The 20068-nt window shown below is 42.9% G+C and overlaps 1 protein-coding gene across 6 annotated transcripts in view; it reads right to left on the reverse strand.

Moving 5' to 3' along the window:
- Nucleotides 1–20068, reverse strand: part of tenm2a (teneurin transmembrane protein 2a) — a 150681-nt gene that overhangs the window by 4588 nt on the left and 126025 nt on the right. For 2 of the 6 annotated variants that reach the window (XM_053324494.1, XM_053324491.1), the window contains 16 exons: nt 18702–18887; nt 17637–17663; nt 12971–13117; nt 12467–12677; nt 11404–11523; nt 9555–9816; nt 9005–9272; nt 7697–7840; nt 6847–7096; nt 6423–6443; nt 6057–6286; nt 4649–4803; nt 4242–4343; nt 3741–3914; nt 2759–3402; nt 2225–2400 (listed from right to left, as the gene is read on the reverse strand). In XM_053324494.1, coding sequence (XP_053180469.1) covers nt 2225–2400; nt 2759–3402; nt 3741–3914; nt 4242–4343; nt 4649–4803; nt 6057–6286; nt 6423–6443; nt 6847–7096; nt 7697–7840; nt 9005–9272; nt 9555–9816; nt 11404–11523; nt 12467–12677; nt 12971–13117; nt 17637–17663; nt 18702–18887 — 3117 coding nt within the window. Of the gene's footprint in view, nt 1–2224; nt 2401–2758; nt 3403–3740; nt 3915–4241; nt 4344–4648; nt 4804–6056; nt 6287–6422; nt 6444–6846; nt 7097–7696; nt 7841–9004; nt 9273–9554; nt 9817–11403; nt 11524–12466; nt 12678–12970; nt 13118–16561; nt 16578–17636; nt 17664–18687; nt 18888–20068 lie in introns of all 6 variants that reach the window. The other 4 variants (XM_053324493.1, XM_053324490.1, XM_053324492.1 and 1 more) reach the window with 2 other exon arrangements.

The following is a 20068-nucleotide window of genomic DNA, read 5'->3' on the forward strand; positions in this document are numbered from 1 at the left end:
AAAGCAAGAATTAAGGATTGAATTAATTTCCTGCCTACTTTGGATTTTTTGTCAAACCCAAATCCCAGCATATCTATTAACCAAAGCATTTGGCTGGGGTCAGACATCGCCAGTGAAATAGTGCTGAGTCCAGGAGTCAACTGGCCTGCAAATATAAGTCAAACAGAAATGATAGCAGCTGGCTGAAATTCACCCTTACAACAGGAATTTAGATAGCACCACTCAACAATTCTTTGTTTTTTTTTCAAACGATCATACAAAGTGTTTGACTTTCTGTCTGACATTGCAAGAATTCGTGATCCCATTGAAGTTCAGTCAGATTCTCTCATCTCTGTGGTTGTCTTTTCATAACATTGTGTGATTTTTTTTCCTTCACATCTTTATTCAGCCCCACAGCTTTTTTCATTGGACCAAGGAAAAAAAGATAGTAGCATTTGACTAGTTGGATCATACTCCTGATTCTATAAGACATGACTGCAGCTGAAGAGAGTACTGGAGACTGAAGTCTATGTTGACAGACTCAAATGTTTCCCTAACCTTAAGAATGGACACTTAAACCTTAATCACAGCCAATTTGATTGAATACTCAATTTTGTTTACGGGCCTACCACCATCTGACAAATGTTCAAGGGAAGGAGTTACTGATACCTGAAAATGGGGCATCAAGGAAAATTCTCCTTTAAAGCAGGAGGTGTATGTTGTACTCTAATGAAACAAAGCTAACTATAAGTGGGGAAATGTGTCTGTGAGAAATAGTTCATGCCGTGAAAATATTAATGACTGACCCGGCTCAATCTTATTCTTACAAAACAATCTGAATGAAAACGGATATCTTTATACTATCTCCCTATCTCTACAGTGTAATGACTCACTCTCAATCACAAGAATGGAAACAGATAAGCCCATGCCTAATGCTGAGGATAACTTTTCCCTCTTGTGTCTGAAAACAGGCGTCTTAATCACAATGAAGCGATTAAGCGTACGATAAAATTGTTTTCAGCTCAGCAGAAATATCTGACAGATGCAGAGGGTGGGTGGAGGGGAACCTTTTTATTTCATTTACAAAAGGTGAGGGGATCAGATGGTGTCTGTCTCCTTTTGAAGCCTCACCATAAATGACAGTAATCCATAAGGCCAATTTGTAATAAAGCTCCAGGCACATTTTAACAATGCCTCAAATAGACAAGTGAAGCCTTTTCCATTGACTTGGCAGCAACAGCCTTTAGATAAATCTTCTCTGCTCTCTCTGTCTGAACAACCTCGTAATAAAACAGAAGCAAGGGAGAGGGAAGGAGAGAGAGAAATGAGAGCTGGAGGGCCAAGGAGAATTCACTGTGCAGGAGTTAATGAAGAGAGCGAGAAAGAGCGGAAGAGAGGGAGATGGTTAAGTGAGTATGTCAGCAGAGAGCTGTACTGAAACCCACACAGTGCAGTGGAAATCTTAAATGACTTACAGCTCTGTGAACAACTCTCGCAGGTGGACAACTGAATACATCTATAGCTTATTCTCCCTAAGGCCTTCGGACTTTAACAGCCTGCAGTCTGCATTCATACTTCTGTCACGCCAATCGCACTGGTCAGAGGAAGAGAGACAAGTATTCTCCTTCTTCTCCCTTTTTAAACAGACCAAATAAGCTAAGGGATCATGGGAACTGGTAGAGAGCTGTATTTGTATGTCAGTGCTTGTGAGTGTGTGTGTGTGTGTGTGTGTGTGTGTGTGTGTATGAGGAGAAAGCTTGAGGGATGAGGAGGATTCACTCTACATGAGTTAATGAATTTTGCTGTGATGATATTCAAAAGCAGGATGATCCCAGCTGGGATTAACAACTATATATTGGTAATTTTTCTCCATGAGAGGGAGAGGGAGGGGGAGAGCTGAATGTGGGTAGGGAAAGAAAATAATCTCCCAGACCATGCACATAACTGAGTGAAAATTACAAGACTTTCAATTATAGTCATCACCACCGAGTTTTTTTAATTACTAAGATTAAGTAGTTTGTGTGTATCTCATTAAAGCATCGATAGCATATAAACAGACCCATCTTTATCTACTCAAAATATCATTAACGAACAACATCATTCATATTAAATTTGGAATTGTATTGCCTTGTGTTGATGATGATGTGAGCTCAGCATTTGGCCATTTCCGTGCCACATCAAAAATTACATTAAAAATTCATGGCCAGCTCATTTTCCTGTACGTATGTGCTGAGTGGGGCTTTACCTTGCACCACAGTGTACGAGGCTTCCACAGAGGACAGGTTGGTGATGACAGTGACGTCATCGTCTCTGCTGGAGCTCTCGATGTCGATGTTGATGGAACGCTCAATCTCGCGGTGGAGACTCGTTACCATGCCTGTGGGATATGTCACGTTGGTCAGGCGGCCCTCGCTGTCGTATCTGGGAGAGGAGGAGATTGCAGTCAGGGTAACTGGCAGGAGAAGGACGTGTTTATACTTACACCACATATGTGTTGAGAGACACGTGCACACACATACACACACAAAAGGCATCACACACACAACCTCATCATTTTAAAGCAATGTGCCAGAGAGGAGCATTTTACAGGAATTGGCTGCAGTTTTAAAAGCTAACATTAGGGGGCAGTGGTATACTGTGTTAGGTCTTAGAGGAAAACAGGGACTGCAACAGAACAGGAGGAGCAAAACCTGTAAAGTTCATCCATGTAGATATGCAGAAAAGTGATGGAAATATACACACACATTCAGACACCTTGTCCACTATCATACACACTCACTGGTAAAAGGTGGTCCATCCGGTCTCATCAGCTTTGGTAGCCAGAAGGCCTGTGTTGCCACTGTAGCCCATCAGAGCCACCTCCTGGCCCAGGGCTGACACACTACGCAGCCCCCCAGTGGGGTCCAGTCCCAGTGTGACCACTTGATTCTCGGGCAGCAGCACCAGTCTGAGCAGGCCAGCCCCTCCTCCCTGGCCCTGGCCGTCCCTCCTCACCTTGACTGTATTGTTGCAATTGTCAACCAGTATGGCTAGCTCTCCATCAGGACCATAGGTGAAATTATAAAGAGGCTCCCCAGTCACAAGGCTAATAGTCTGGATGTGAAGCCCCTCCCCATTGAAGACATATAGCTCCTGTTCTCTTGGTGAGGCAACCTCATACTGCGCACCCCCAGATCCTCCATACCCCACGTTTGAGACAGCAGGGCCGGGCCGATTGGCTCGCACAGCTCTGATGCGTATATTGTTAAGGTCTGCGATGAAGAGCGTCCCATCGGGGGACACAGCCAAGGAAGTAGGGGAGTTCAAGCCGGCATCAGGGGCGTAGCCGTCATCACCATAGAAGCAGTTGCAGTTGACATCATTCTTGCAGTCACAGTCGGAGGCAGCGCCAGCCAGGAGAGAGATTTCTCCATTAGTGCTCACCTGAGAAAAATGCAGACAAAAAAGAAAAGAAAATGGAAGACAACTGAGGGTTAATGATCAGATAGAAAAAAGTCCCCACTCTATGAAAGAAAATCCATTACCAAAAGCAAAATTCATTTTCAGTTATCAAAACAGACGACTGGAAAAAAAAGTGCCTGAATTGAATGTAGTGTCTGGAGATCTGAAACAATCTCGGAATGTCTTTAAAAAACACCCACACATCCTGACCAGCTGTGCTGTCTGTTTTGCTAGCCAAGGACATATCCTTAAACTAACACATTCATACTAAAACCACCACCAACCCAAACAAATGTGTGCAATATGGCTCCTTCTAATACCTGTCTAACTCGGTTGATCTTTTTCTCATCTGTCTCGGCGATGTAGAGGATTCCAGTGTGGGACAGGGCGATGGCTGTGGCGCTCTCTAGGGCAGAATGGATGGCCAACTTACTGAGGCTGTAGTCAATTCCCGGCACTTGGCAATGCATAGGCCGCCCTGCTATGATGCTCACCTGTAGGCAGCAACAGTGAGACATTATACAATCACATATCCACATTCACAATCAGAACAGTAATAATTCTACAGAGAGAGCTAGCTTTGGTTTGGGACAGAAAAAGTGCAGATAACGCATTCAGTAATGAAGACAAGAAAAAAGAATATTCCTCAAGCTAATTAATCAGTAATGTCGCCACCACTGCACACTTAGCATGACCAAACTGTTAGAATTTGAACTTTTACTTCTAACTTGGCTTGAGAGAGCCTAATTGGGAGAAAATCCTGTCAAAACCCTATAGTGGGTGTCCACTTCAAGGGCTTTGTGATCCAGGCTGGTACAGACCTGGTGGTTCTCAGTGATGCGTAGGATGACATTGTTTTCCAGGACGTAGAGAGAGTTGTCCATCGGGTTCACTGCTAAGTCCGTGGGCCACTCCAGACGCACCTGGTAGGTAGATACACAAGTTTTACATGAGATAATATCTGTGATGTTGGGGGCGTTTTGAAAGGATGCCAAGGCTTAGACAAGTCGCCTCTTCATTTTTTTAAGTGACTGCAGTCTGCACTCTCTTTTGATCCATCCATTTATCCATGGACTCTTTAATCTATCCCTAAATCAGTCTTTGCCTGACCCCCTGGCTGGCTGCCTTCCACCCAATCATCATAGCTCAGCACTCATGGACCTCTTAGATCATCATCTATCATGCAATCACCTCTTGTCTCTTCTTCACTTGCACCAAACTCTTTTACCTGGCTGACGTCCATGCTGGTGTCACAGCTCAGTGGCCGTACGGCAGTCAGATCGTTGGCCCCCAGCAGAGTGGAGATGATGCCGTTCTGATCCACCTTGCGGATCATGGTGGCATCCACAAAGTACATGAGCCCATTTTTATCCACGGCGATACCTGTCAAAGTGGAGATGAACATTGTGAATAATGACTCATAACTCATAACATAGCGGGCAACCCGTAGATATTTTAAGTCAATTAAACTTCACTCTTTCCACTGACTGAGAACAGATAGCCGCCCTGACAGCTAAAATGCTCAATGCTTCATCGAATGAGAGGGAACAAAGTGATGGAGTGGGCATTGAACTGTTAGAGAAGTGTTAGTTTTGGGATGAGTCATCGGGATGCTGGGATGAGATACTCCTGCCAGAGGACAGGTAGACTAAAAGTGGTTTTCCTTTTTCTTTTTCTTTTTCCTTAGTAATGGCATTTACTTTAGAGAGCGTTAGGTGATCTGTTGCACTTCCTTTCTTGATGTCCCCACCCTGCCTTTTGTTTGTTACCTCCTCTCTTCGTTTCATTGGTTTCTGTCTTTCTCTTTCTATCTTTCACCAGCGGTGCAATGTCAGCCTTGCCGGTCTAACAGGCAGCAGGAATTCAGACAGGTGTGTTTGTTCTAGGCAACTGTGCCCTAAAATAACTTCTAGACTCACTGAGATACACAACAACAGATGGAGGATACGGCGAAGGGCACAGAGCAAATGAGAGAGAGAGAAAGAGAGAGAAAGAGAAATAGAAAGAAAGAAAAAGAAGGCAGAGAGAGGGCAAGCTGATGTGCGCTGGCTGACTTCGCCTGCGTGTGACAGGTAAGACGGAAGCGGTGGCTCGTTCCCTTCTCCTGGCTCTCCCATCGTCGCTCAGACACATCTCATCACACGCTTGCGAAAACACACTCGCACACATGCACATACTGTATATATACTAACATCTGCAGTCCCACGTGCACACACGCTTGTGTCACTGACGAGAAATGTGACAGTGTGACATCCTTGACAGTTTGGTGTCACAATGTTCTAAGATCCAATAATCCACGAAAATAATTCCATTAATAAGTTTAACATTAACCTGGTTTATAACCTCTTTCTCTGTCCTGCTTTAGTTGAGTCACAAGATTAAAAAAAAAAGATATCCTCATCAAGAAAAATTAAATCCATCTATAATTTACATGTATTGTGCACTTTGTCTGAGAAAACACTTTTCAAAAAGTGGAAATAATGAAAACCATTACCCTGTAGTTATTTTTATTCATCATTTGATTACATGAAAATCTGAAGAATGGACTCGAACACAAATAGCACTTCTGTAATCATGACTAAGTATATACTTTACTGGCCCAACTGGCCTCATTGCACTTCCCCTCTATGGCTCACCTTTGGGGCTCATAAGTGTAGCTTCAGTAGCTTTGCCGCCATCGCCACAGCGTTCGTCAAAGGGCAAGCACTGCTCTCCTGTTCCAGCCACCACCTCAGCGTTATCCGACAGCAGCCGGCCACCAGTTAATGAGCGAACACGGTAAATTCGTCGTGAGTTGGTGTCTGAGATGAACAATGCCCCAGATACTGGATCCACTGCCAGGAAGTACTTATGGGTTGGGTTATTACTGCGGGGGTGAAAAAAAAAGGATTATAATGTCAGCTTGTTTTTATATTTCCAATAATGGCTGGATTCAAGTGCTTTCTCTATTGTTGCTCGAATGTTCACTTGAAACTTTGAATCTATCATCACGAGTATCTTACCTGTGTCTGAAATCTTTGTTCCTTCAAAGGAGAGAGTGAGATAAAAGCACAAAAAAAGCAAATGTTAATTCACACAGTCTGTGGAGAGCAGCCTACAGAGAGAAACAAAGCTGCCTGTGGTGTGAACAACAAAATTTAAACATAGGTAAAAACACCCTGGAGAAATGGTATCTAGTGCAGTGTATAAGTCTGTTCAATCTTATCATCCCCAGTGTCTCACCTCTTGTTTTTTTGTGTTTTTTGCTTCCAGGGAGGATGCAGTTCTACATGTTCTATGTACTGCAAACCACTCGTCTTTTTGCCTTCTTACTTTCATCTAATCAGCTTTTCTTTTTTTCTATCATTATTTTTCCTGCAACATCAAAAAACCCTGTTTTTTTCTTTCATCCCATTTCTTTCCTCTCCAGAATTCTTTTTTGTATACCTTAATTCCAGGATGCCAGTCGTGTTCATAGATGGATAGACCCTGCGTACAAAGTTGAGGTCCCCGACATAAAGGCTGCCATCGATGCCCATTGCCAAGGCGACGGGTGCCAGCAGCTTGTTGCCATCTGCTAGGCCGTTACAGCTGGGGCAGGAGATACTGCGCCTACGGCCGTTTCCCATGATGCTGGTGATTACTGGGGGCTGCTCCGTCACAAAGATGTTCTCTCCGCTTCCCTTGTGAAGGATGCCTGGACAAGAGAAAGGATATATAACCTTCCCAAAACTTGTAGTGCACCACTTCCAAGAAAAACAAATAAACAAACAAAAAACATCAGTCTACTGTACAGCTGTCTAACCTCGATTGATGATGAGAGGGGCTGTGGATGGATTCCCACACCTCCATTAGCTAATTGATTATAACAGCAGGTAAGCACCCCTGCATCAGTCCATTTATGAGTATTTTAGCATTACTGCACAACTAATAACAAATAATACAATATTCATTTAATATTGCCTCTTTACCCCACCGTTACAGTACAGTGGCTGCTGCTGATTGGCCTATTCACATGTTTACTCAGTAGGTCTGCTACAGAAGTCAAACTAGGTGTGACAACACAAGCTCTTCCTGTGAAAATCGTCACTGACAGGTAAAAAGAGGTTCCTGGTAACACTAAGTGAACCACGGGAAGTGTGTTGCTGTCTATACGCTTCCCAAGACATTAGCAAGTTTTGTGAAATTTACAGCACTGTAAACCTGCTACACAAAGGGAACTGGATAAATTTAAACTACAAGAAAAACAAAGAAAACCTGTCAGTGCACATTAATATGTAAATGTATGTACTCATACCACTGCGTGTGTTGAGTATATGGTGTTTATCGAGCGACCAGCCGCCCAGATTGGTGGGATCTAGTTCATAGCCTTGCAGGATGGCTGTCCTCTTCTCCCACAGAATGAGACTGGCACAGGACTCATACTCATAGCCCACCGACACTGCATATGGGAAAGGTTGGGGGGTGAGGGGTGGGGGATAAGACCAGAGTGAAATAAGACCAGAGTATACAAAACATGTAAAAAAAAGAAAAAAAAGAAAAGAAACAAAGCTTCATCAAAACATTACCTCCAGGGTTCATTTAAGTTGTGAAACGTGTGATACACAGAGAAGCTAGTTAGCACCTGTACCAAAACCTGCACTAACACCTAACTAACACTCTCACATGCTGCTAAATCAATTAAAAACCTCGTTAATTGGACAGTTTGCCTGGTGGGCCACGATGGTTGCCAAAGTGAAAAGTCTGCTAGTGGAAACAATATGACCCAATCGTGCACATGTGTCAACAGTCTTAGATGATAAATGATGATAAACATAAAAGTATTAACGTGTGGAGATGGCGTGGATATGTTAACATTACTCTAAGTGTTTATATTTATATTAAGCGTGCATGCATGTGTGTGCTGTTGTGTTCCTACTTGTTAAAAGGAAGTGTGTGTTAACACATCAACTCTGACATGAATCACAGCTAGAATGCTGCTGCCAGCACCTTTTCAGCTTCACTGCAAACAATAATGCGATATACCTTCACCACTATCCACCGTTAGCAAAACATAACCTAATACTAAACCATGTAGATGCTTTATATGCTTTGGGTAAGATTACAGTTACTTTAGGGAATCTTCGAGTGGCTTTAATCTCCCAAACAGCATGCTCCTTATGATGTTAGGCCACACTGAACCCCAGATGCCCACTGCATCTGTGGCCTGACAACAGCGTTTGGTTGACAGCATCTGTGAGCGACTGTGACAGCAGAATGTAATAGCACCGAGGCTCCCCTGGACTCCTGCTTGCTGCTCCAGTAGCTACTGCTAACTCACCCTGATGGCTAATAACCCTTCACCACTGTTACGGCTGGATGACTGAACCACACGCAGCCTTGATGAAAAATAGACATATGAAAAAAAAAGCACTTATCTGTGGCTATATCGCGTAGTGCATGGATGCTTCTGGACATTTTTGGGTGTATAATCTCTCCTTCAAGCTCCCTAATTAGCACTCTCTCCCTCTGTCATAGCCAATGCTCCCTTACTGGCAAAGTTTCTAATCTACTCAGTGAGTGTGGGGTTGAAGAAATAAAACCTTTCCCCCTGAATGCAACTCACCAACAGCCTCAGAAAGCCCGTAGACCCTCTGGCCATATGCATCAGTCTTATCCCAGATGTAAGTGTAGGCCAGGTTGGGTGAAGCGTGGAACCATTTCTGGAAGAGGTGGCCCTCCACCGCTACCATCAGGTGAACCTTCAGCAGGCCCATGGACACCACGGCTGGGGTCATGGTCACCTTGAGCAGGGAGCGGTAACCCTGGGTCCTGGAGCTTAGGTAGCACAGCTTTAGACTTGTGCCAGGCACCTCGATCTGCTCATGCAGGACCTGGAAGACAAAGGAGGAGATGACAGGAGAAAGGGATTAGGGGGGATTAGAGAGAGAGGGAGTAATGGGGGTCACGGTTCCACTGACGGCTGAAGGACAAAAAAGGGAAAAAAAACAATAGAAGAAATAAAGAAATAGAGGAAGCGGGAACAAATGGGGGGAAAAACTACAGAAGCGTAAGGAGAAAGAGAGCTACAAAAGACAGGCATACAAGAAAGTGGGTAGAGAGCCAAGGAACCAGAAGGAAGATTAGCCGGCTGCCAGAGGTCAGTGGTACTGCACCTGTGTCTCCGGTATGATGGGTTTCTCCCCTGGCTTGGAGCTGAAGAAGGAGGAGAGAGGGGATGCAATCACAAGAGGGTCAGGCCTGACGAAGCCGCTCAGGTCACAGCCAGGGATCGTGTTTTCTTCTGTCTTAAGCACCAGAGTGTCCATAGCATAAAACTGGCTCCAGGGCAGCCACACGGTGCGCTCCTGGCTCAGGAAGGGGGCACGCTCGAACCGCAGAGTCAGTGATGCACCACCGTTAGCTATCAGGTCAAACCTGGAGAGGTTTGCAAGAAGAGGATGGGTATGAGGTACAGATGGGGAGTGCTGTTGTGGATGGACTCATACACTGTCTTCTTCTACTATAACATTTACTCCACTGCTTTAGGAAGAAACTTAACAACAACAAAACAACAACAACAACAACAACAACATAAAACTCCTGAAATAAATACGTTAAAAACATGAATTCACTTTAACGTTCAAAGTGCAGTTAAATGTCTGAAATATGAATGATGTTAGAACACTTGTCTCAGAACAGAAGAGATTTTATTAGATGTTCTCCAATAACCTCTTGTCACCAATTATGGTTAACATGAGTGTGTTAATGATTAGTTTACACATAGGTCACATTCACATGTTTGTAATTTTGTCATGGCAAATACCGAGAGAATGTGGAACTTCTGTGGCCACGAGATCCTCTAACAACTGGAAGAAAATAGCAGCACTCATTGAGACTGGACAAGGTCAGGCAAGAGACATCAGAGCATGTTCATTCAAGTCGCAAGTCTGTGAAACGGGCGAGCAACTGCCCCTGAAATACAAGGTCAATTATTATTATGTTACTAGAAGTTCAGATGTTTCGGTGTCAGCTCGGCCAAACTGGAATAAAAAATACTGCAAAGAAACGGTTCATAAACCTGCAGGGGAGGAGAAGAATGTTTTAAAGACCTGAGACAAGAAACACTGAAGCTTCACATTTAATAAGTAGAAGTCAGTCTGAAGAACCAATTGAAACTTGAAATAACATGTTATAGATGTCAGACAGACTTAAATCCATAGTAACATTTAGAGGAAAAATTGGAGAAGAAGAGTCAAATTAAAACAGGCTCTTAAACATTTCCCTGCAGGAAAGTGGAATTCTTGAAGAAGAAAAAAAGAAAGACGGGTCAGGTGAGTTAACCAAAATTGGAAAGTGGCTGTTAAAGCAGTGGGATATTGTTGCTTTTTTGTGTGTCTGTTTTTCCATTTTTGACCCTATTAGACATCCAACAATACAGATGATGAGGATACAAAAAGGGTACGACACGCAACAAAGGTCCCCAGCTGGAAGGTCCCTGTTGGGATATATGGTATGTGCTACCAGAGCACTGTAGTTTTAAGTCAAAATTCAGTATTATTTAAAATCATATGACATGACATTAAAGATGATCAACCATGAAAACAAGCTGAGTTCCCACCAGCTGCTGTATGACTGCAACTCTATGTTGCATTTTTGCATTTTTCATATTTCCTTGCAAAGTTTTTCTATTGTTTTTCTTCTAAATGTTCATAATCATATTTTCACTTTAGAGATTGCAGTGTTTCAATTCTCAGTTGTGTTGTTCTGGCTTAATACATTTACTCTGCTCTTATTTAAATTTTTTTTGTCGCTGTATTTAATTATTTGTGGCTGCGAAAGTCAAGTTTCCTCGTGGGATCATTAAGGTTTTTTAATCTGATCTAATCTAATCTAATTTAATCTAATCTAATCTAATCTAATCTAAGTAATCTAATCTAATCTAATCTAATCTAATCATACAGCCAATGTGGTGAGGTAGTTTCGAGTTTTCAGCAAGGAGTGCTGGGTATCTGTTGTACATACATTCCATCCTGCCGTGTCAGCGTGTATCCGTAGTGGGGGTAGTTGACAAAAGACACGTTCACCCCCACCAGAGGGGTTCCATCTGTAGTCAACACCTGACCCCGGATTAGAGATGCCAAACTGGAAAAAGACAGAAGAGACAGAGTGAGGCAGCGATAGTCAATCTATCAGCCCAATCTTTCTAACCATCAATCAAATGGTTTGATTAATCGCTCCATCCTTCAATCATCCAATTTGCCCGTTCATTTATTGCGCTGGTCTTCCACTACTCATTAATTAGAAACAATCAGCAACCCCGCCATCTAGATAAGCTCACGTCAATCATGTAAACAAACCATGACAATGCAGATGCGCGTGTGTGTGTGTGTGTGTAAGAACTGCCACACATAGAATAACATTTAAACATTTCATTTTTGCCAAGTTATTTCTTCTGACACTGTCTGATGTTTGCATGTGTAAATGTGTGCAGACAAGAATCAGCACCATGGACAGCGCTTCAAAGCCTACTAACTAAATCTATGAAGATCTCGTCCTAGCCTGCCCTTGTCTCTGGCTTTAGTTAGCGTCTTGGCGGGCGCAGCAAACCCTTTCTTAAGTTTATTTCATATTTGTGTGATTGAAACTGAAGTCAAAGTGTTTTTTTTCAATGCTGCGTGTTTATTCATATAGATGTCAAACCTTCTAAGGAGCGGCGAGGTGGTGGAATTCTTTAACTTGTAACCTCAAAGGCATGCAGAATCATTGTTTAAACATTATAGGTCAACGTGATGACATGACAACATATTCTACACCTAATTGGTTGAAATTAAACACATTTTCAAGTACTAATCCTGTGCACCCACGTTACTGTAATTGCTATCTTTTGGTATATGTGCAAAAGGGCATTTTTGAGTATGTTTATATGAGAAATTCCTGCTTTTTCTCCCCTGTGAAATGTGAAAAGACTGTTGATGACTCATCCTGGGCTAGGAGGCATTGCCGCGAATAATATGAGCCACCGGTACCATGGAAATGAATAATATGTGATCGTATGCCTGAGTTTGCACATGTCTCAATGCCTTACCTGGAGTTGAATGGGTTTTCACCAGGGATGATATGTGTGCTGTCCCTTCCCACAAGCATCTTGACGCGGTCATAGAAGGAGCGTACGCGGGGTTGGGACATTGGGCTCTGCTGGATGACTAGCAGAGGGTCCCTGGAGCCCCGACACAGCGGACTGTTCTGACAGGGGCTCTGGATGCAGCAGTCTGGGTCCATGCAGTCTGTTAGTCCATCTGAGAGAGATAGGAAAGAGCAATCATGAGGTATGAGCAGTGCTGAATGCAAAAAAAGCAATCACTATTTCTTCCATTCCCGATTTAATAGTTTGATAATCTTTGTTTCTTTCACCAAAGAAAGTTTAATTTTCTATCCCCAGTGAGGGCTCTTCTCATAAGACCTCAATCTTAATTCTATTTCTTGTTTTAATTCATTATATATCTTCTCCATTGTCCTTAATTCTTTTTTTTGCAACTGGAATTCTGCAGCTCAACCCCCAAAATGTGTCTCCCTGCTCTCTCCAATTCACCTCCTTCATTGTCCTTGTTGTCGGCGCAGGAGGTCTCCATGGCAACACTGCAGCCCGGGCCCCTCCAACCTGTCTGGCATTCGCAATGCCAACTCTGCTGTCCCATGGTGCACTGGCCATTCCCGTTACACAAGTTAGGACAGCCGTCTGGGTGGAGAGGACACAATGGGAGATGGGGAGGGAGGTGAGGAGGAAAGTAAAGGGGAGGGGATGATGGGAGAGAAGCAGGGTGATGCTTTTCTGTTTTATCATCAATGATAGCAAATGACCACACACACACACACACACACACACACACACACACACACACACACACACACACACACACACACACACACACACACACACACACACACACACACACACACACACAGAAAAACACAAGGTCTTACACGCACACACACATGCTCACATGGCTATGATAGACCAATGAGACTCACTCAATTTAATAACCACATGGTAGCATACTGTACTGTATTGATTGTTCAAGAATCAATTTAATTCAGCAGGTCAATTTCCATGCACACCTTCCCATCACACACACATGTCTCTTCACCTTTGGGGCGGCTTCTAACGTGTGTGTGTATGTGTGGACAGAAGTGGATAGATCGCTTGATTCACTTACTTGATAGAACCCCACCCGATCATTACTCTCTCTTTCCTTCTCTCGCAGTTTCTCTCTCTCTCCTACTTATGATTCAGTGTAGGTAATGGGATTCTGATGGCCTGAGAGTAATGCTTTCTCATGAGAGAATGAGATTATTTTCGACGGAGTGTGTGCGTGCATACGTGTGTGTGTGTGTGTGTGTGTGTGTGTATGCGGCTTTGGGTGGTGGCAGTTTATGAACTAATAAACCTTCACTTAAGCTTAGGCAAAAAAGCCTGGACCATCTCAAGCCCTGGAGCTGAGTAAGTTTCCTAACTAACATAGCAAGGCCACCCTGAAATCAAGAGTTCCAGAGCTACTTTAAGGCGTAGAAAATCAGACTTTTAAAAGCAATCTGGATGACGAAATTTTGCAGTTATAGAGGACAATTCCATTTCTGTCAAAGTAACATTATGTTGTAACTTTTGATTGCTTCTAACATATGGCATAGAAAAGGGGATACTACAATATGTATTTGTTCTGAAGCTAAAGGCAGCAGCTGTTAAATTTGAAAAGAAATAAAGACTGGAAACAGAGAGAACAGATTGACATGTAAAACACGTTATTGACAGGTTATACTGTGTCCCATTTCTTAGGTCAGTACTAAAAGTGTAAAAATGATCATTAAGGGATTGAGGAGCAGTTATATGCTGGTCTTAAGGCTAGCTGAACTAGGCTAAGCTAATTATCTGCTAGGTATAGCTTTATATTGAACAGACAGTGATGAGAGTGGTATCTAACCTCTCATCTAACTAGGGCTTGTTATCAAAGAATTCATTATTTAGTGATTAATTATTTTGTCAGTAAAACATCAGAAAATGGTGAAGTCCAAGGTGAAACCCTCAACTTTTTAATTTTGTCCAACCATCATTGGACAATAGTAAGATCAGGAAAAGGCAACAAATTCTCATATCTGAGAGCCTTGAACTAGCAAAAGTTTTGCATTTTTGCTTGAAAAATGTTAAAAACGATTATTCAATTATTAAAATACTTGCAAATTAATCTCCTATCCAAAGAGTAATCAATTCAAGAAACTAAATTGATTTGATTAAAAAAAGCTTATTGGCTTTCAACAAGATTTACCAAAATGTCAAACTATTCCTCCCATATTAGAATGATTTTACTAAATCAGAGCTGAATCAGAACATCCATTAAACACCAATAAATATTGTAGATAATTTTGTTTCTGAAAGCTCAGTGTAATATCTTTTTTGTTCTATTTGATAATTTGCTGAAACAATGCAGCTCATTCATGTCTTTTTCAAAATGTTGCACAAAAAGCCTTTAACTCATGGCCTGTCTTTTTTCTCAGATGGCTCTAAATCACACCTTTCTACCTCTAACACAAGACTTTGTTTGCCACATTTAGAATCTATCACGCAGAGGGAAAAGGCATGATGACACACAATGACAATGTTTCTTCCAGCAGCACAAAGAGCCCAAAACAAACTTGTCACAGTGATTTCCTTTTCAATAAATATGGGAGTGCGATACGACATTCTTAAGTCTGCCCAGGGGAGATGGAGGCAAAGACAAGGTTGACTGATAAAACAATACGTGCATGCACGCAGAGACACTCTCACACACACACACACACACACACACACACACACACACACACACACACACACACACACACACACACACGCTCAGCACGACGCACCCTAGAGATATGACCTGACATTTCCCACTCAGTAGTAGTGTGCAGACGCGGAGTGAGAAGGACAAAATAAGCCGCTAAGAGATTATGAATATGAAATGCTTTTCATTGAGTCCTGCTCAGTAGATTAATGAACATATTTTCACTCAAGTTGCACTGTAGGATTTTGCCCTCTAACAAATCGCAGCATCAATAAAGCCATGCATTATGAATACAAATAGTGCAATCTAAACCGTGGCAGCCGCTAAATTAACAGGCATTTCACCCCGATTGGCATTTTATCATATGTCTCAACCACCCGGCGATGAGGGAGAGTCCACAAAGGACTTTGGAGAAAGACAGCACGCCATCTTGTTTGAACTCCCGAGAAGAGGGTGCGAGGAGAGGGAGGGGGAGGGGGAGGATGAGGAGGACGAGGAGGGGGAGGTGGGAGAAACTTAACCACATTTTTCAGCTCAACAAGAGGAATCAAATCAAAGGTTTTTATCTTTAAGTATTACCATTTTCTGCATCAGGGGACTGCTCATGATGCTATATTAACAGTCAAGCTGCAATAGACTGTCCCCAAGTATTGCGCTCAGGGAACAAAGGCAGTTAGCAGTGATTGCCTGTTAAATGGAGTTGCCATTTAAAGCAGCCAAATACTTATGAAGCACCCGGACAGGACAATCCATAGCAGGCATTGATTGGTTTGCCTGGGCAGGCCGGCACGAGGCTCCTCTCTCTTTAATGCCAGGGCCCAGTCAATACCCCCTCATACTAACTAGAATAAAGTGGGATTTCAGAAACTATTAAGTCCAACCTCCCAACTAATGTAGTTGGACTCTGATAAAAATCCCCTTAAAAAGGAGAAGAAATTGCCTTGGGTTATGGGTCAGCACACACTCTTGCGTGGTGTGCGCTGTGTGTGGGTGTTGGGGTATATGACTGGATAGAGAAAGATACCGTGTAAGGCTCAGAGGAAGGAGCGAGGGACAGACAGAGATAGAGAAAGAGACAGAAAGAATGAGAACAAAGTACATAAAAGAAAGTAAGTCGGGACGGGGTAAAAAAAAAAAAAAAAAAAAAAAGTTCTACCATTCTCCTCATTCCCCCTGTATCCAGCTCCGTCTGCTCTAAAGGTCATAAAGTAAAGGTTGCAGGCATAAATCCAAGACTATGGCTTATAGATGGATCGGATAACAACGCACTTCCTCAGATAAACCTCCACTCATCTACTCCACCTATTGTTAATAAGCCATCTTGAAAAATTACCCCGATTGCTTTACCCTGCATGTTCTTTGACCTGTCTCTCCGTCTCCCTTTGTCTCCATCTGTTCTTCTTGGCTATCCCTCCCGCTCCCTCTTGCTCCCTCTTTAACCCTGCGATTTACCTTTTCTTACCCGTGCTGGCTCTTCATAAAACAATGAGAGCTATTCCATTAAGCGTAGAGGGTGAGAGGACACTCTCAACAGTGCTCCCGGGAACTGTACTGTCAGGCAATCTGTGCTGCTATGTGTAACCAGACAGAGGTTCGGCTGCGGGGCTATCTATTAAACATCCGTACTGTGCATGAGACGTCTCATCCCCTACCTGCTCTCTTCTCTGTTTGCAGTGATGTCTTAACCTTAGTCATGATTCTGTTTATCTCTTGGTGATCTGATTAAATTGTTTGATTGTTTTTTTTCCCCCTTCTTTACTTAGATTGGAGCGGGTGGGTTTGATGATGAAAATCTGGAATTAATAGTGTATGCGCATTGAGTCACACGCACACACACACATGCACAAAAAAATAAATGTATTAGCCACTCTACCGTGGCTGCGACTGTTGCCACAAATACCCAGAATGTAAACACACACACACTCAACAGCTCTGTATTTTTTGACACCGCATTAAGGCCTCGCATCACTGGCCTATGAAATTCACCAATTACCTCAAAAGTTCTTTATGGGCTTTCATCATTTTCTCCTTGTGTGAAGCAGCTGTGTTTACGCCATACATGACTAGAATACCTGAGCAGAGTTATGTGTTTGTGTTTTTCAGATTTCACATTGGAAATAGGGAGAAGAACACGCTCACACGCATGCACATCCACACTTTCACAGCACAGCCCCCTTCAACACTGCTGATACCATACTAGGCTCTACGATACCCCACAACACATCTAGGCTCAATGACAGCTAAACCCTGCCGCAACGCACTGCTGTAAAACGGGAGTGCGCTACATGGAGGGAGTTGTCATTGAGGTTGGCACCCTAATCTACAGACAGATAGCACCACAGAGTCTACAGAGCCAAGCCAGGCCAAAACCCACAAATGCAGCAGCTAGCTTCTACCACCACAGGCTAAGAAACAAAACACCAGAGTCAGATACGGTACCTGCTTTGTCAACCATGCTCCCATGGTCTGCAGTGGGAGAAAACGTGCAAAAGGTAAGAGATGGGGAGAGTTGTTTTCTTTTTTCTTTTTTTTTTAAAATAAATGCAAGCAACATCATGCAGAGCTGAAATGAACAGGCAAACTAACACTGAGAGTGTCTGGTGCTAGTGAAGTGTGCTTTGCGCCAAGCTGAGGCCTGACAACTCTTTCATCTTGGGCTGATGCTGCAGTCAAAGCTGCCCTACTTTCTGATGGGGGAAATGGGGAAATCATAAACTGTTATTCCCCTGTCTGTATGTATGTGTTGGAGTGCGGGTGTGTGTGTGTGGATACATGTGTTGGTATTTTTTTGTGTTTTGATGTTTGTTTGTGTGTGTATCAGATAGCAATCACAGTACTTGTGCTGACAGGGGAACGAGACTTTGTGTCTCAAAACACTGTGGGTGAATCAAAAGAATCTGGCACTCATCCATCCAAAGTGACAGTGATGTCAATATGAGACAGTGATTGACTGACATAAAACAAAATCACACTCACTCACACACATACACGAGACAACAGACACACACACACATACAGTAGCACGACTGTGCACACACAACACACACACACACACAAACATACGCACACACACAATGTGAGAGATATTTTTGATCACAGTGAGGTGAGAAGTTTTACCTTTCATCACATAACTTTGGTGTTTCAAAGGCCATAGAAACTAAGACTCCTGGGGTCTGCAGTTGAGAGGCAACTTAAAAACAGCTAAATCTTGCTCTTTTGTAATCCTCCCACTCCCACTTCTAAGATGTCTACTCCTCTCTATTCGCCTACCTCCTTCGTCAGCCCCCCCCCCCCCCCCCCAACCCACCCCCTGCCTTCAATTCCCTATGGTCTTCCTTTTGCCTCCACTTCTCATTTCAACATTCCTTTAACAAAGTGGAAAGGAGCTGCCGGTGTAGTCTGAGTGGATGCTGGTGTTTCCATGCACACCCACTTGTTGACATACATCAAACACACACACATACATACATACACCCACACACGGACACACACAGGCATGCTTACCGATGGTGCAGTGCTCTCCATTCCAGCCCTGGTGACACTGGCACTTCCCGTCTTTGCAGGTTCCGTGTTTGATGCAGAGAGGATTGCACACACGCTGATCACAGCCCGCACCGGTCCAACCCTCCTCACAGCGACAAGCTCCGCCCATGCACACGCCATGGGTCCCGCAGTCAACTGAACAAACCTCTGGAAGAGGAGAGAAAGATGCAAACATTATTTTTAGACCTGCTTTTAAAGGTCTTTTTTTTGTATGGCATTTGGTGATTTGCAGTTGAGGAGACATGGGGATGTGCAAAATATGGTTGAAAGGTTCAGGTTTAGAGATATATAGGTTTATTAAATTATATTATATATATTATATCTATTATTTTAATATAATTAAAACATATCTTCTGTGCTTTTACTAATGTTAAAATGAAACAGAGTTGATATGCAACCAAGATGTCAAAAAACGTATAATTTCCAAACAACTTACTAACCTGCAAATCATGCAATTAATTCAGTGTCTTACTTCATGTGTCAGGGAATAACAATGTTAAATTACTCCCACAGAAAAAAAAAGAAAAAAGAAAAAAGTCAGGAGCCCAAACCTACACAACAAAAACAATCAAACCCGCATTACACTAAATACAACCCTCCACCCTGCACCTTCAGTTAAAATCAGTGATTATCTCTTGTTGAAGACAGGGTTTATTTCCTGAACCCCCATTACAGTATCTGTTAGGAGGCTCAGATGTTGCAGGCAGCGGCGGAGCATGCAGTGAGATGTGACAATTCCGCTCATGTGCTCCCGGCCCCCGGTGTGCAGGGAATGTAGTATTTACAGATGTTTTGATACACACTTGCTGAGGCATCCTGCAGCGTGGAACAATGTTGTCTTTATTAAAGTTAAGCATTGCTTCTCTTATAACAAATGCTGCTGTTCTCATGTGATCCCAAAACGAGAGGACTTGCAGCCTGGTTACTGTCTCTCCTACTGCAGCCTACAGTGGTAGCTTATAGGTTTTATTTTTATTGAGATATAGAAACATACAAGTTCAGTACTTTATAAAAGGCATTTAAACAGGAAGTCCTCTTAAAAGCAATATCTATCTTCCTTTTTTTACTCTATCCAGGGGTGCACCTGCATGTAAGAAATATGAGACTTATCCACATGAGGTAACTGCAGAGGCCCTTATGCTGAGCTGAATGTGTTACTATTGACTACTAAACATACCTCCAACATCCATGTGCTTACTCAGTGTCGCAAACATCTGGAATTGACGCTTTCTTATGACACATGGCATAGATTATGTTTGTGGATCTCTGTTTGTGCTTTGTGTCTATTCTGTGTTTTTGTAGGCGATTTTCTTGCGGCTTGTTCTTAT

This window comes from Scomber japonicus, chromosome 8, assembly GCF_027409825.1.
Source record: "Scomber japonicus isolate fScoJap1 chromosome 8, fScoJap1.pri, whole genome shotgun sequence".
Classification (NCBI taxonomy): Eukaryota; Metazoa; Chordata; class Actinopteri; order Scombriformes; family Scombridae; genus Scomber; species Scomber japonicus.